Source organism: Rhipicephalus microplus, unplaced genomic scaffold (genome assembly GCF_043290135.1).
Source record: "Rhipicephalus microplus isolate Deutch F79 unplaced genomic scaffold, USDA_Rmic scaffold_72, whole genome shotgun sequence".
NCBI classification, from domain to species: domain Eukaryota; kingdom Metazoa; phylum Arthropoda; class Arachnida; order Ixodida; family Ixodidae; genus Rhipicephalus; species Rhipicephalus microplus.
Window position 1 is genome coordinate 696,852 of NW_027464645.1, and position 14,332 is coordinate 711,183.

General features: G+C 41.4%; 1 protein-coding gene across 6 annotated transcripts in view; it reads left to right on the forward strand.

The window, feature by feature from the left end:
- The window catches only part of LOC119174691 (uncharacterized), an 84,702-nt gene that overhangs the window by 48,515 nt on the left and 21,855 nt on the right, over window positions 1-14,332 (forward strand). For 5 of the 6 annotated variants that reach the window (XM_037425720.2, XM_037425721.2, XM_037425725.2 and 2 more), the window contains 7 exons: window positions 2,346-2,503; window positions 7,600-7,683; window positions 9,456-9,518; window positions 11,399-11,498; window positions 12,926-12,992; window positions 13,207-13,300; window positions 13,915-14,123. In XM_037425720.2, coding sequence (XP_037281617.2) covers window positions 2,346-2,503; window positions 7,600-7,683; window positions 9,456-9,518; window positions 11,399-11,498; window positions 12,926-12,992; window positions 13,207-13,300; window positions 13,915-14,123 — 775 coding nt within the window. The remainder of the gene's footprint in view (window positions 1-2,345; window positions 2,504-7,599; window positions 7,684-9,455; window positions 9,519-11,398; window positions 11,499-12,925; window positions 12,993-13,206; window positions 13,301-13,914; window positions 14,124-14,332) is intronic. The other variant, XM_037425722.2, reaches the window with a different exon arrangement.

Consider the following 14,332-nt stretch of genomic DNA (forward strand, 5'->3'; position numbering starts at 1 on the left):
GTATACTCTCATATGTGATCATGCTTGTCCTAAACTGTATACTAATTTTCTTGAATGTCATCATGTAATTTAGATCTTAAGGCCTTCCCTCAACATGTCATAAAATTGTGAATGTAGTTTTCAAAATTGGTTTCTTTTAACGTTTCCAACAAAATATCTCAAACAACTTTCATTGTTGTTCTGTAGAACAGGCTACTTAATTTAGACGGTTACGAGGAGAATACAAGTCATTATCAGCCTGCAAGCAGGTTGCGAAATCGAATCTTGGCTGCGGCGGCTGCATTTCCAATGGAGGCGGAAATGTTGTAGGCCCGTGTGCTCAGATTTGGGCGTACGTTAAAGAACCCCAGGCGGTCGAAATTCCCGGAGCCTTCCACTACGACGTCTCTCATAATCATACGGTGGTTTTGAGATGTTAAACCTCACATATCATTCAATTATCAGCCTGCAAATAGATGAGCCCTTCCCCCATCACCAGTTTGTTGAGCAATTCAAACATTATTTTTTTGAATAAGTACGGACCCAGAAATTTTGCATTATCTTCGTTCAGTTAAAATAAGTGGCTAACGACCCACTTGTTATGGCTTGAAGCCTCATTTCCTAGAGTGTGTAACTGTTAATTACATGGAGACATTTTTATTGGGCTCAGTCACAGTTTTGGTTTCAAGGAGTGCTCAGTGAAGTGGGACCATGTTTTTTTCCTTTCGTAAACACTGCTGGCCCTTCATTCTGCAGAACAGTGATGAACATCATTCTGTGGCAATGCGTATACAAACCTGTGACGCAGGTCGTTGCCAGTTGTTTATATTATTACCAAAGTGATGACAATGTCACGAGGAGGTCTGTATTGTGCTTAGATGCATGGCATACACTTTCAAATTGATTAGAAATATGCTAAGAGTTTTTCTTTGTGGATGTTTTATAGATATTGTGTGTGTATTCACACAAATTTATCTCACGAGTTATCGTGCTGTCAAATTTTATGTCTGTACCTCAAATTTATTTTAATCTCAAATGCTAAAAAAAATGCATCTTATTCATGTTCCTTACATCAGAATATGCCACTAATATTTACTTATCTGTTTTTCTCACCGCAATTGAGAATCAGGAATATGTAACCCCAAACTTTCTGGAATAGTGAAGATTCTATAGTCACACCTGCCAGCCATCCTAAATTTTCCCAATGTTCTTGAGTGGTGGCTCGTCACATGATTTCACGCATGTTTCATAGATGTTTGATGAAATAAGTTTTTTATAAAGCCTCACTTCTCAATCTTCAGCTGTACTCTTGCAAGTATGCTGGCTGTAAAAGGGCACTAGAGTAATTAACACCTGCTTTAAGAAGGTTTATTGAAATGTCTTCAATAAACAGGCAAAGTGTGCAACAATGAAGTCTTGAACATAGTCGAAGAACACTACTGCTTGTTGTTGTTTGTTATCCCTATTGTCCTGTGCATAAAGATAAGTCATGGTTTATGATGTGCATATACACCCTGCGAAATCTGTTTACTCCAAAATAATTGTTTTAAGTTGTGGGCCTCGGTACTGGTGTCCTTATGATGGTGCTTTTCTAAACCAAAAAGTTCACAGGTATCTATTGCTGAATTTCAATGGCGAAGTCGGGGCAAGTTTTTCTGCTATTTTGAAGCAAGTGTGTTCCAATAGCAGAGTGAGGGTGGAAGTCAAGTGCTCTAATGAGAGAGTCGGAGTGGATTCAGAGCGGCAGTGACTCGGAGGAGCAGGAAAAGTTGCTGCGCCGAAATTGGCAGAGTGGACCAGAATTCAGCCTGACGCACTCTCTTTAACACATTCGCACACTTGGGGGCCCCACCGCTGTGACATGTTTTGCGACAGCTCCAAGTCGGTAAGCTCCAGCTACTGCGCAAGCAGTTAATCGGATCATGCCACCCACACTGAAACCACTACGCACGAGCAGCAATTCAACAGAATATGACAGCGGAATCAGCAGAATGTAAACACTACATGCAAGGTATTCTGGGCAGCTTAGGGACTTTCATTTCTTCCTTGCTTATATGCTTACTACGGTGGCAGGGATTGTATTCCAATCGCAGTTTCGTAGGTGTTGCTCCATGCCAGAGTCGAGTGCTTGCTCACGGAATCCATCAGCTGCTCCGACTCTGCTATTGGAATTCAACATAAGAGTTAAGCAGAGTGACTTGTTCGGCGAGTTAGTTCATTCTTAACGAGCTTATGGCGTTAAAAAAACATGAGAAAGATGAGCGCTTGTCCTTCTCATGTTTTTAACTCTTATTAATGTGCCGTAAGCTCGTTAATAAGAATTGACTTTTCTGTGATGTGGGACTGACTTTGGGCCATGAATGTAGCACTGGAACCAGCACTCACAAGGAAGAAGAAGCACCCGGAGGTAGCATATCGGACGAGCGACATCTTGGGCACCGACGGGAGTCACCATCAGGCGGCGGCTGCGGGATCAGCCGAAGCAGTTACCCGTGACAGCAACGACCACTGCTACAGGGCAAGGGTCAGTTACCACCTGCTCTCTCTTATTGTTCGAGCAGTTTAGAAGCACCTCTCAGTGGTGGTTGCTGTACATGATCTGAAGTGGTCATGATTCATGGTTCTGAATGGCTGCACTTGTTTGGCCAACGGTTAACCAATGTGTAGATGCTATTAAAACCCTGACCCATAAATCACATGCTCAGGACGCCCAAATATTTAGATATATTTAGTGTGCTAAAGCTTTTGCCTAATTTGGAAAGGTAAACCATGAAGTACTTGATCATTAGAAACATTCAGAATCTATGTCATTTACTGCAAGTGGAGATGCACATTCTTTTTTTCTTTCACACTTTGCTATCTGAAGTGCCCATTTTCACATGCTTTCTATCTGAAGTGTTCATTTTTGCATGCTTTCATAACGTGTCCACCTGTATTTTAAACAAAGTATTTCATAGAGGTATCTCCTTTGGCAATTCACATGGCAGCAAGAGCGTAGTTTTCATCAAGCACAATATTTGCACTGAGCCGTTTTCCACCCTTTAGTGGAACTGCTGACCCATCTTTTGTCCCAGATTTTTTTCCTACATTTATGTTCCTTCAGAATCCATAATTCAATTGCAGTCGATTCTAGAGGAAGAAATAGCTGAAGGCCAAGTCAAAGTTGTCTATTCAAAGGCACATAAAGTCCTGGAATGCTGCCATTAGGCAACTGGTTTTAATTGGGGTTTGTTGCTTCATTATCATATTATAGTTCTGGCAAAGAAAATGCAATACTTAAAATTTTTTAAAAGCACACACTTGCAAGTTGCTTTCGTTTTAAAAGGTATGCTGAGGTATTGTGAGAAAAATGTGTGTCTTTAGCTGACTTTTGTTTCCACTTCATGACCTGTTCCATATAGCCGCCAACATTAAAGAAAAAAATGATTTTTCGCATATTAGTAAAGTGAGGTTTCACAATCTCGAAAACACCACTCTTAACATGACATGACGCTTGGTAAGCGAAAAAACGCATGAAAAGGAAATGTGGGTGGAGACGCCACCTTGAGATTCTTGTACCAAACGCCGTGATGTCATAGATCTTTAACGTGTCTTTTGAGTCCAGCGTAGCTTATAATTGATAGATATGAAGTACATTGCTATCTGTGGGTGCCATAGACCTAACATACGAAGTTTCAAGAAATTTAGTTGAGCCAACGTTGCAAAAATACACAAAGTACATTTTGAAGTGTTTGATGCCATGTGAGAATATTTCGGTGTGAAATTTTAAAATATAACTTCAACCTTGATTTTCTCCGCTAATGATGAACTTATGATAGTGAGACATATGGCATTAGAGTTATCAGAATGCAGCTTGTCAATCTAAACCAGGTCATTCTTCCTCCTTGGTGTCCCTTTAATTTAATGAAAAGATGTAAAAATAGACTGTTGCACGACTTCGTGTGTTCACATATGTCAACCTTGGCAACATTGACTTTCTATGTAGTATAGTATATTTAGAAACTGACAGTGATGCAATGTAGTACATGCAATTACTGGTAGAAAATAATAAAGCAATATGATAGCTTTTTTTTTTGCTTTTTCATCTCGAACTCAATTCAGACAGTACACAGGTAGAGCAAAGCATGTCCCTGGGTTAGGGCTTTGTCACGTAATGGTTCATTAGGCAGGGCAGGTGTACACGTCGTCGAGAGGGTAGTTGGTGCGGCATTCAATGGGAGTGCTCCTATCCTCACTAAGTGCAAACAAGATTGACCATTTTGCTCCCCCTGTGGAAAGTGGCAAAAGGAGAGGTTGTGATGTAATGAGTGAGAGAAGGAGAGCGAGTGACAGAGGGTGAGGGCAACCATGTTGGAAGGCCTGGAAGAATGGCTCTTAGAAGTTAAAGAGTAATGAGAAGTCAAGAAAGGAGAGGGCGGGGAGGCATGGCATATTGGGTGCGTCTGCTTTAGTCGGTCGGGTGTGTCTGCCTCTGAGGTCACGCATTGCATCGGCAGTGGGGAAGGGACCGGCGGGTAAGGGGAAGAAAGGTAGAGGCTCGCCGCCTGCCAGGTGTTTCACTCGGAAGTCAACCTTTGTGCGAAGGAACACATAAAAATCAAAGATGGGGCTGGGCTTCTCAGCGTTCTTTTTTTTTTTGTTTATTCTAGGTTTTGTTTGTGTCTATGCAAAAGGTTTTGTTTGTGTTTTGTTTGTTAGAACAAAAGGTTTTGTTCTAGGTTTTGTTTGTGTCTATGCTTTTGTGTCTATGCAAAATGAAAGAGAGACAGTTGCTTCATATAAATTACTCTGAAATGTAGAGCTCCTGATGCATATCTATCACTGTCCATCATTCAATAGTTATAAATTGAATTCTTCAAAGCGTGGCTGCTCCAATCAAAGGATATTAACCCGTGTAGCACCATTCTGTCCTGGGCACAGTCCTTTCGTTTAGCTCCTCTTCAGTCTAACTTGCATGGCTGTTCTTAGTGCACCATTGTTCCTTATTTTACAGAAGAAGAAAAAAAAATTGAAGGAAAGAGAGAGAGGAGGGGTGGGAGAAGAAATTGAGGTTCATGTTTTTTTCTCGCTTGCCTTCACAAACCACCTCTATTTCTGCCTTCTCCATAAAAACAAAATAAATAAATAAAAATGAAGAGAGACACTCACACCTTCTTGTTTCTTTTTGTCCTTGAGGATAATGCCCTCCCCTTGCTCTCTACCAGTAACTAATGGAGATGCTCAGGCTGGAGAGCAGCTGGAAAAAAAAAAGGGAAGATAAATATAGGGGAAGGGAGCACAATGCTTTTATTTTTGTACTCGTGTGGTAGAGGAAGTAACGGGACATAATGTGTTGGCTGACTCCATGGCATTTATCATTAGGGTGGGTACATATTTGGCTTTCACATTAACCACTTTTGTTTTATTCTGCCAGTTGCGAGGTGACGAGGGGGAAAGGAGGAAGAAGGGGGTATGGAACGAAAACAATGATAAAATGAAATAAAACGTGAGGTTCGCCGAGCAGCAAGGCACTCCCTCGCAAGACTGCTCAGTGTGATGACAGGGCTCCCCTTGTCCAGCAGTATGCGATAACATACTACGGTTAGATGCTAGTGAAAGTGCACTGTTATCGCCGCAAACTCAGGAATGTTGATTGCACGTGTAGTGTTCTTCACCTGTGGACAAGTAAGCTTTATTGCTTTTAATTATCATTGCAGATGCTTTCAATTGTTTAGGTATGGTTTTATTATAGGTTGATGACCTTTTAGGGTCAATACGAGTTATAGTACTCCTTAAAATTTTGTTCTTTTTTTGTAGCTTTTATTGTTTTCTGACCAGCGTTGATTGAAGTCAGGGTACCGGTACATTGTGTTAATATATTTCCTGGGGTGCGAAAAATATTTCAGGGCGAAGCTTTGTCTACATTCATGTAATGCTTTTATTGTGGTCAGCATAGCTATGGCAGTTCAACAAACATTTTTACTTATCACTGCCTTCTGGTCCACAGTCCATGCCTTTATTTTTGTGAGATTACTTGTTTGCATTTAAAGGGGTAGTGCCACCAAATTTCGAGGCTATCCCAAGCCTCTTGTGGGTTTTCTCTGTATACAAGGACTCTCCACACGAAGGGCTGGACACCACAAATGTGTAGAATATATTTTAATTCACTAAAAGTGTAACTGAATGCTCACTCTCGTGATCTAGGCCCATCGCTTGTGCAGCAACATTAACAGTTCAGAATAGGAGAAGCTATGGCAGTTGTCGTGACGTCACACCAGATCTGTAGTGATGTGAGCAACCTCCGCCATCTCCGAAACGAGCGTACCCAACGTAGCAGCAAAACATCGGTTGCTCTATTACTCGCCAATTACTTGCTGTATTAGTCGCTGTATTCGGTCGCTTCTTTGCTAAGTGCTACGCATCAAAACCTGCGAAGGCATTCAGTGTTTTGTTGCCGCTTGTGTGGCAAGTGTGTGTGAGAGTAGACAAAACTCAGGACGATGTGCGCCACAGCCTTGTGTGGTCACGTGACCAAGCCACCTATGCATCGACATCACTGCCCAACCCGGCGCCGCAAAACTGAAACCGAAAATGGTCCACATAAGTAGAGCAATGCCAAATTATTTAGCTAAAATAAACGAATCTTGGTGTATTTATCATGCTTCTTGGAGCTGTAGGAAACACTTACAGCAAAGAACATGCATGCCAAAAAATTTGATGGCACCACCCCTTTAAGTAGCTGCTGAGGTGCTGTGGCAAATTTCGAAGTACCAGGAAAAGGTCAATAATGTTTATATGAAAAGAAAAGCTTTTGTAATTTTGGCGGATGTCACACATTCCAGTGTGTGACATTGGCCTTTAATAGTTCCTCTCAATCTTATGGCTGGAACCAAATCTACATGGAAGCATGCATGGTGTGATCCATTCTTTTGTTTGTACTGGCTGGGCTGTGTAAAGTAGTGCGTTCTAACTTTTTTTTTATGCAATAAGCGCAAAAAAACGCAGCCAGTACGGGGACAATATACACCTCTAACATTTACTGGTTCATCCCGGCATATTTTATCAGTGCAACAGTTCTATCTTAGTGGCTGCAAAAGTAGTGCAGCGATCGTGGTATCTGCAATAACATTATTTCCATGCTTTCATCAGGGATACAGACCATTCTCTGTTTTCTTTCTGTATGTGCTTGCAGCTGCCATCAACAAAAACTGCAACACGATGGCCACGTTCAAAGTGGCCCCGACCATACGCAGTAATGTCGACATAGCCAAAATTGAGTGCTGTTCTGATTACTGGCACTTCCTTAGTTAACCACTTTTACATTTGGCCCCTTGGGACCCACTTGATCGTTGGCACTATGTTTCGGTTCATATTAAGCACTACTATGCACTCATGCATACGTATACATCTTACGTGCACGAGCACATTATAAATATTGGTTCTTCTTGACGCTTCTGTGTGTACTGGGTTGTTTGGGAGCAATGTGCGGATGATGCTGGTTTTATAAGGAATGCTGCTGGGACCAGTGGCCAAGTGTCCGCATGCAGTGTGTTTGCCACTATGTTTCTCAAAGCATTAGTTTGTTCAGTGTAATGCAAGTGCAAGTTGGAATCTTAATTCCTTCACTGTCACTTTGCACAGCCCGGCGAGCGGTCGGACAAATCCAAGGTGGGCTCCCGAAGCAGATCTGCAGACCCCAGCCTTGGCCGTGGCAGGCCTGTCATGGTACGTGTTGTGCTTATGTTCCGAGTCAGTGCTGTAGATTCCAAATGAGTACTGTAGCACGATACAGTGGAACCTCTTATTCAAACTCTAAGGGAACGGCGATGCATTGGACGTTGACCTTTCATTTTGGGTCTGTCTAGAATTCGGGCCATTAGGGAGAAAAACTTGGAAGGAATAACTTCGTGTAGGTCTAGAAGATCAAACTTGCTGAACTTCTGTTTCGCCAACTAGTCAATCAGAGTTATCTGCGGATTGAATTAAAGAGGTCTTCCATAACCATGTCATTTTCTGGAAATTTTACCACATACTTCTTGAAAATTGTTCATATAGTAATTGTAGGGGTTAATTTCACAAGCAAAAATGTGACGTTTATGTGTATGCACATGCATGAAAAGAAACATAGGAGGTGGGCTTTTCTCAAGTTTTGTTTTACTTTGACCCAAACATAGTGCACTTAGATTTATTCCGAGCCTGTACATTCTGTTGAGAATTATGTCGGAAACATAGAAGCAAGGACAGCATTGCCTCAACAATACATTCCAACCCTGTCATTTTCACAAGATTTAAGCAATGACAGTCCATGCAACATGACGTTTACCTATATAGGAAGTTGTGGGGCTTAGCCTCACAGTAATGCCAAAAGAAAAGCGCGTGGCATGAATGGTTCAAAAAAACATTTGCTGGAGTGCTGTGTCAAGATAGCCGTGCGAAGTGGTAGATCATGAGCAAGTGAAGAGTTAAACTTGTTCATGTGGTTTTTCAACTTGTCTCTTGAGCTACACCCCACATCGCACTGCTTCTCTTTTATAATCGTGTGCAGCTTGTAAGCTGTGTTCAAACATTTCATGTCGTTTCTGTTTTCCTTAATGTGTCTTCATATTTATAGCTTAACTGAGCACGCTGTGATACCTTCTGTGGTACTTTCAACAACAAAAAAGAGTTGTTTCTATGTAGTCTGTTGCTGCAATTTGCATAGGCTTGTTACCGCCTACTAAATGGTGAGAATGGAGCAGAGTGACAAGTGCGTACACTTGCCAAACAAGAATTTTCTTTCTTTTCTGCAGAGGAAACTGAATTCTAGATGCTACCTAATTTTTTTTTCACTTGTAGCTCATATTGTTTGAATAATGGGTGCTGTGTGCATGATGCATTTAATATTTACCAGTGAATTCAGTACTGGCATTTTGTAATTATTTTTCTTCTACTTTTGTAAATTTTTGTTTCCATATGTAGTATGAAATCAGTAGATGTCTCCTTGATTACCAGGCTACTAATTGCTATTACTTTGCTCGTGCATTTTGGAAATGATTGTCTCTTACGTGTGCGTCACATAGCTCAGGTACTAGACAGTAGGCGCAAATATGGTAAAGGCTCATATAAAACATTACTGGTTGCTAAACATGCACTGGTTTGTAGCTCTTCACTTTCTTTCGAACAGTGAACATGTTGTTGAGGCTGTGATGAGTGCCTGATTTATTTATTTATTTATTTATTTATTTATTTATCAATTCTCGTTACTTATTCTCCTAGAATAAGTAACGACTCGTTAATGACTCTCATTACTTAAAGCCTAGAATTATATTATTGCCAGCTACCTTACGCATAAAGTACTGTCAAATGCATAGTCTGTAAAAGCAAGGAAAGGTCTGCTGTCACGAGTATGCTTTTGCTACAAGGAGTTCATGAATTCTTTCTTACTACAAGGAGGAACGTTGTTTGTGCATTGATTGAAAGTAAGCAGGAGCTTCCACTCCCTTGCATCACATTTTCAGAGCAAAGAAGAGTGTTGTGCGGAAGGCCCCATGAATGGGGGTTGTGATGGCACCAGCCCAGAGGTAGGGGTGCGTTGTCACCAGCAGAACAACATAGCATGTGCATCATCAGGGAGAGGCTGGCTTTCTAAGCGCTACTACTCGCTGCTTGCTTCTGAGTTTGCCCATTAAGAGGCCCAGCGGAGACCCGCCTACTGTAGGTAGCATAGCCAACTTTCTGCAGGGCATACCCTCTTCGGAAAGCCATAGGAAAGAGGAATTTATTTAATGAGTGCATTCTTTACCTGATTTGTTCACTTCTGTTGACTCGTTGTGACTCGTTGTGACTTCTGGGTCGGTCTGCCTGTATTGTTAGTGGCTATGCTACCGGGTGGCAGTGTTTATTTGCAAGCCTTTACTGTCATTGCCTTCACACTGGCAGTTGTGATAAGAAGAGCCTAGACTGTTGAAAAATCATTTTAGTGGCATAAATGTGCCTTCAGTTTGTCGCAGACTCATTTTTAATACTCTGAGGTGTTTTCTTATGTGAGTGGTATATTACTGAGCAGCTGCTCATTACATTAGTTGGACTGAACTCTACAATTTGTTACAAAAAAGTTTGCTGTGTTCATGGGAGTGACTAAGGCTTCATATATATGTTGCAAAAAATGACAGAGTTAAAGTACTCTGGCAGTATAAAGCTTGCTGTGTTAATGAGCTTGCCTCTCACTAACAGGGGAGTTTCACTAACTTACCGATGAGTGTCATGGTGTCAAATCTAACAGCAACCACTCAGTGGGCTGGCTGTGGTCTTTCGTTGGCTTTGCTTTTTGCCTGGCTTGTGATAAAACTGCTTGCAGCTGTATGAATGTGTGAAATGGAGAGCTTTTTAGAATGTACCTGGTAAGCATGCTCCAGGTTGTCTGCAGGCTGTAAAGGCCATGCAGTAAAAAATAAATAAATAAATAAATGTTGCCTGTAAGGATTCACACAGGCATGTACTGCCAGCATAAAGTGAAGCCCAAACAAACAAACAAAAGTTGCAACAATACAACCCATGCTTCATCAACCTATAATGATATGCGCAATCAATCTGGAGCCGATTTCTTAACATAGTTCGGTCCCAGCATCCCTGATACCGAATTAAGGAGCAGCTACAAGCAGGTTAACGCGGGGGTGTAGCAATACATCCTGGTCATTTTTTTTACTTATTTGTATTTGAAATCATGCTGGCAGTATGTGCTTAGGACACTTTCTTAAAGATCTCATTGTTCAAGAGCATCCAACCTTATCAGAGTACAGACTCGTGATGTTTGCAAATGTTGTTTAAACTAAGTGGAAAAAAAAAATTCTCGGTTTTTGTACATATTTCAGATTAATTTATACTACCAAAGAGATCTGATATGAAAGAAAAGGTGTGGAGAGTAAAACTGCATTCACTTTTTGACAAACTTGGGCAAAATTGGTTGCAGGACTGCTGTGAGTTGCTGGTGCGAGCCTCAACAGAAGATTATCTGTCATGCAAATAAGAAGTCTAATCAGTGGACTTAAGGAAAAAAAATTATGTTGTCAAGATTAATTAGCTTGAAAGTGTGACAAATGTATCATTATGCATTTGGTGTTGCATTATTTTAGCATGAGGCCACATGCTTAGAGTGACCCAAATTAATAGTGTCTTCACTATTTTGACAGTATATCTCTTGTATCTTTAATTATTCAAATATGCTGATATTATGGGGAAAGGGGTAAAGTTGACCTGCAAATAAACAGAACCAAGAGTGGTTTACATTACTTAGTGGGTTTATTACACTGATAGGAATGAAGTAACTTTGGGAACTTCGAATAATTGGTCTACTAGTGGCATCCCAAAACTCCGGAATTGGTATCAGCGTACAAGTGTGTGAGTAGATAGACAGTCCAGCCGGTTTTGATTGAATGCCTCTGTGTGTTCTTGCCACTGGCAGAGCCACGGTGATGAGGCTCCTTGTAAGACAAGCGAGTACAGGGCTGCCTTTGCCTGGCCACCCAAGCCTTCTCTGCCTCCAGCCACCAGGGATGTTGTCGGTAGGTACTGCATCCTTAATTTCAGTGTGATGTTACGTTGGAAAATTATATCAAAGCAGCCATTTGGGCTAGTTAGCAACGGTTACTTGTGAATGCAAGAAGTGGGACGCAGTATGTAACAGGGATTAGAAAAGAGAACAACACAAATGCAGAATTATCAGCTGTCAATTATCAGTAAATCACACAGGCAAGAACACAGGCGCACAAGTAAAGGGGCACAATTATCAGATTTCTTTTGTGTGTGTGTGTGTGTGCGCGTGTGTGTGTGTGTGTGTGTGTGTGTGTGTGTGTGTGTGTGTGTGTGTGAGAGAGAGAGAGAGAGAGAGAGAGAGAGAGAGAGAGAGAGAGAGAGAGAGAGAGAATCAAAGACTAAGCCCTCAAGAGAGCCTAGAATATGTACTGGTGAACATGAGTGCACACTAAAAAGGAACCATAATATGTTTTTAAAAGTGCATTTCAGTTCCTTTTGTACCCTGTGTCGTAGCACGGTATGAGCTGGGCTGCGCTCGTGTAAGGTGTCGTGACGTTTTCGGGGCCGCTTCGCTCCATGACTGTGTTGTTGATACACGGGCGCCCATATTTGAATGTTTTGGTACTTGCTGTCATCACATTGAGCCACACTGGAGTGTACTACATTACGGTAGGGTTGATTCAGTAAGTGCACTATGCAAAATAAACTTTAAGGTCTAAATAAAACATCAGCATTCACTGAGCTTCACATTTCCTTTGAGCCCTTCATGTATACAGGATATATATATGGCAAAGTAGACCCATCTCTGAAAGTTGGTCTCAGTACCCCTTAAATCATGAAGAAATGCACAGAAAAAGAAGCAACGTGATTGATGTTGGCTTCTCCAAATCTCTATTTTCTGTGTTTTCTCCTGTATTGATGTAAGTTTGGCTTAGAATGACAAAAGGTTTAGCTTGTTTCTTGAGATTCATCACAAAAGAAAGTAGTGTAGATATGCACAGATGTTGGTTTGTTCTCTTCTGCAAGTGTGTCTATATGCCTTGCCTTCTTTCATGATAAATTTGGCTGTTTAGGTCAAGTATTTGTCATCCAAATGTAATGATGTAGTGCAGTGTAGCTTAAAATGTTACTCTCGTCAAGCAAGAGAATGCATTTGAGAAGGAAAACTTGGAGCACTGCATGCAGAACAAAAAAAAAAAAAAAAGAAAGAAACAGTCGTAGAGGTACTTTTATTGCCACAGCTTAGCCATGTATGAACAAGTCGTGTAATCAAAATGGTACTGCATTTAAACTTTTACCCACTTCGAATTAAGAAAACCGGGTTTTGATGGAGACGCACTTTCAAGAGTTGTCAACTGCTTCAGTGAAATCTCTAGGCGGACTTCTTTGTCATAACCGAATGGCTCTTTTTACCTGGTTTATACATTGTTATAACTCATATTTTTCATAAATGCAGATGGCCCACACCGAGCTGAGCCCATGGAGAGGTTGTTGCCTCGAGATGACACCTCCCATGAAATCAAGTAAGGCGTTCATATTTTCTTATAGTAGTGGCTGTTGTATGGCAGAGAGAGGGCCCTTGTGCATGCCAGTGTTGTAAATTCTTATATACCATTCCACGAATTGCCATGTTACACCAAGTCTGTAAATTTCAATAACTGGTTTGAAGCATACTAAGTACAACTACATTAACGAACTGTCCTCGTCAGTTTGCTTATGTGTGTTCATCTCTCGCAGAAAAACTACCAATAGAACGGAATACAAGGCTAAGTTCAAGCCTTTCTCATCCTACATGTACATCGATGGCAGCTGGAAGAAGCCAAGGGCAATTGTGAGTGTACCAAACTCTTTCTTTAATTTGTTTTATTGATTTCTCATTCATTTTGATGATTAGTACTGCCTTTTCTAGCAAAAGCTTTCGAGTGTTGCTTGCATGAATGGAGTTCCCAGCAGTCAGGTGTGGTTTCTGCTAGGCTTTGGTAATTTTCGTTGTTTTTTTTTCATCATTTAAAATGTAATTGAAGGTGTTTCATGTGCTGTTTTGTTATCTTGTCATAATTTTTGCGCTGTATAAACCTTTTATGAAAAATGTAATACCAATTAGTCCACGTCATTCTGTTGGCTAGCAGCAAAACTAAGGCCCTTTAGTAATCACGCTCCACATGTTGAGTGCATCTGAACTTGTAAACGTTGACTAGCGCAAAATAACCATCACAGAAGGAAGACACACATAAACAGGACAGGTGCTAGTCCTGTTGCTTTACGCTTTTTCAAATGTAAAAGTTTAGTTATCATTAACTTGTGCAAATTTTCATGTTGTAGCCGAAGTTTGTCGGTCGCACAAAAACTTGCATTTTAAGCAAATCTTGCACTGTTGCGTCGTGTCCCGTTGCCTGTACTCCTAAACATTGGACATGTCCACGTTTTCCTCATTACTGCTTTCAGATGCCAGATGCTCCACCCATGGTGGACCCAAACCAGTGGTACACTGAGGTGGTGGAGCGACTGCACATGGCTGATGAATACCGCAGCCGGTCACGTGCTGGCGCGCTACAGACAATGGGACCGACTGCATCGCACAGGACGACCACACTGTGGGCCAAACTGGACTCCAGTGCAAGCCTCGCTGCCTTGGCTCTAGCACACACGCCAAGGCAGGTTTTCCTCGTTAGCGATCGTTATTGTCACATTCATCAACCCAATCAACTCTGTCTGCATGTCTGCTTGCCTAAAGCCATGTCAATGGCTTTGGGGGAGACTGTTCAGTGACCCATCAGAATGACAGATGACCAAGCTGTTGAAGGTTCACAGGACACAAGAACAGCAACTAAGTAGGAAAGACAAATTTTAACTGTCAGCATAA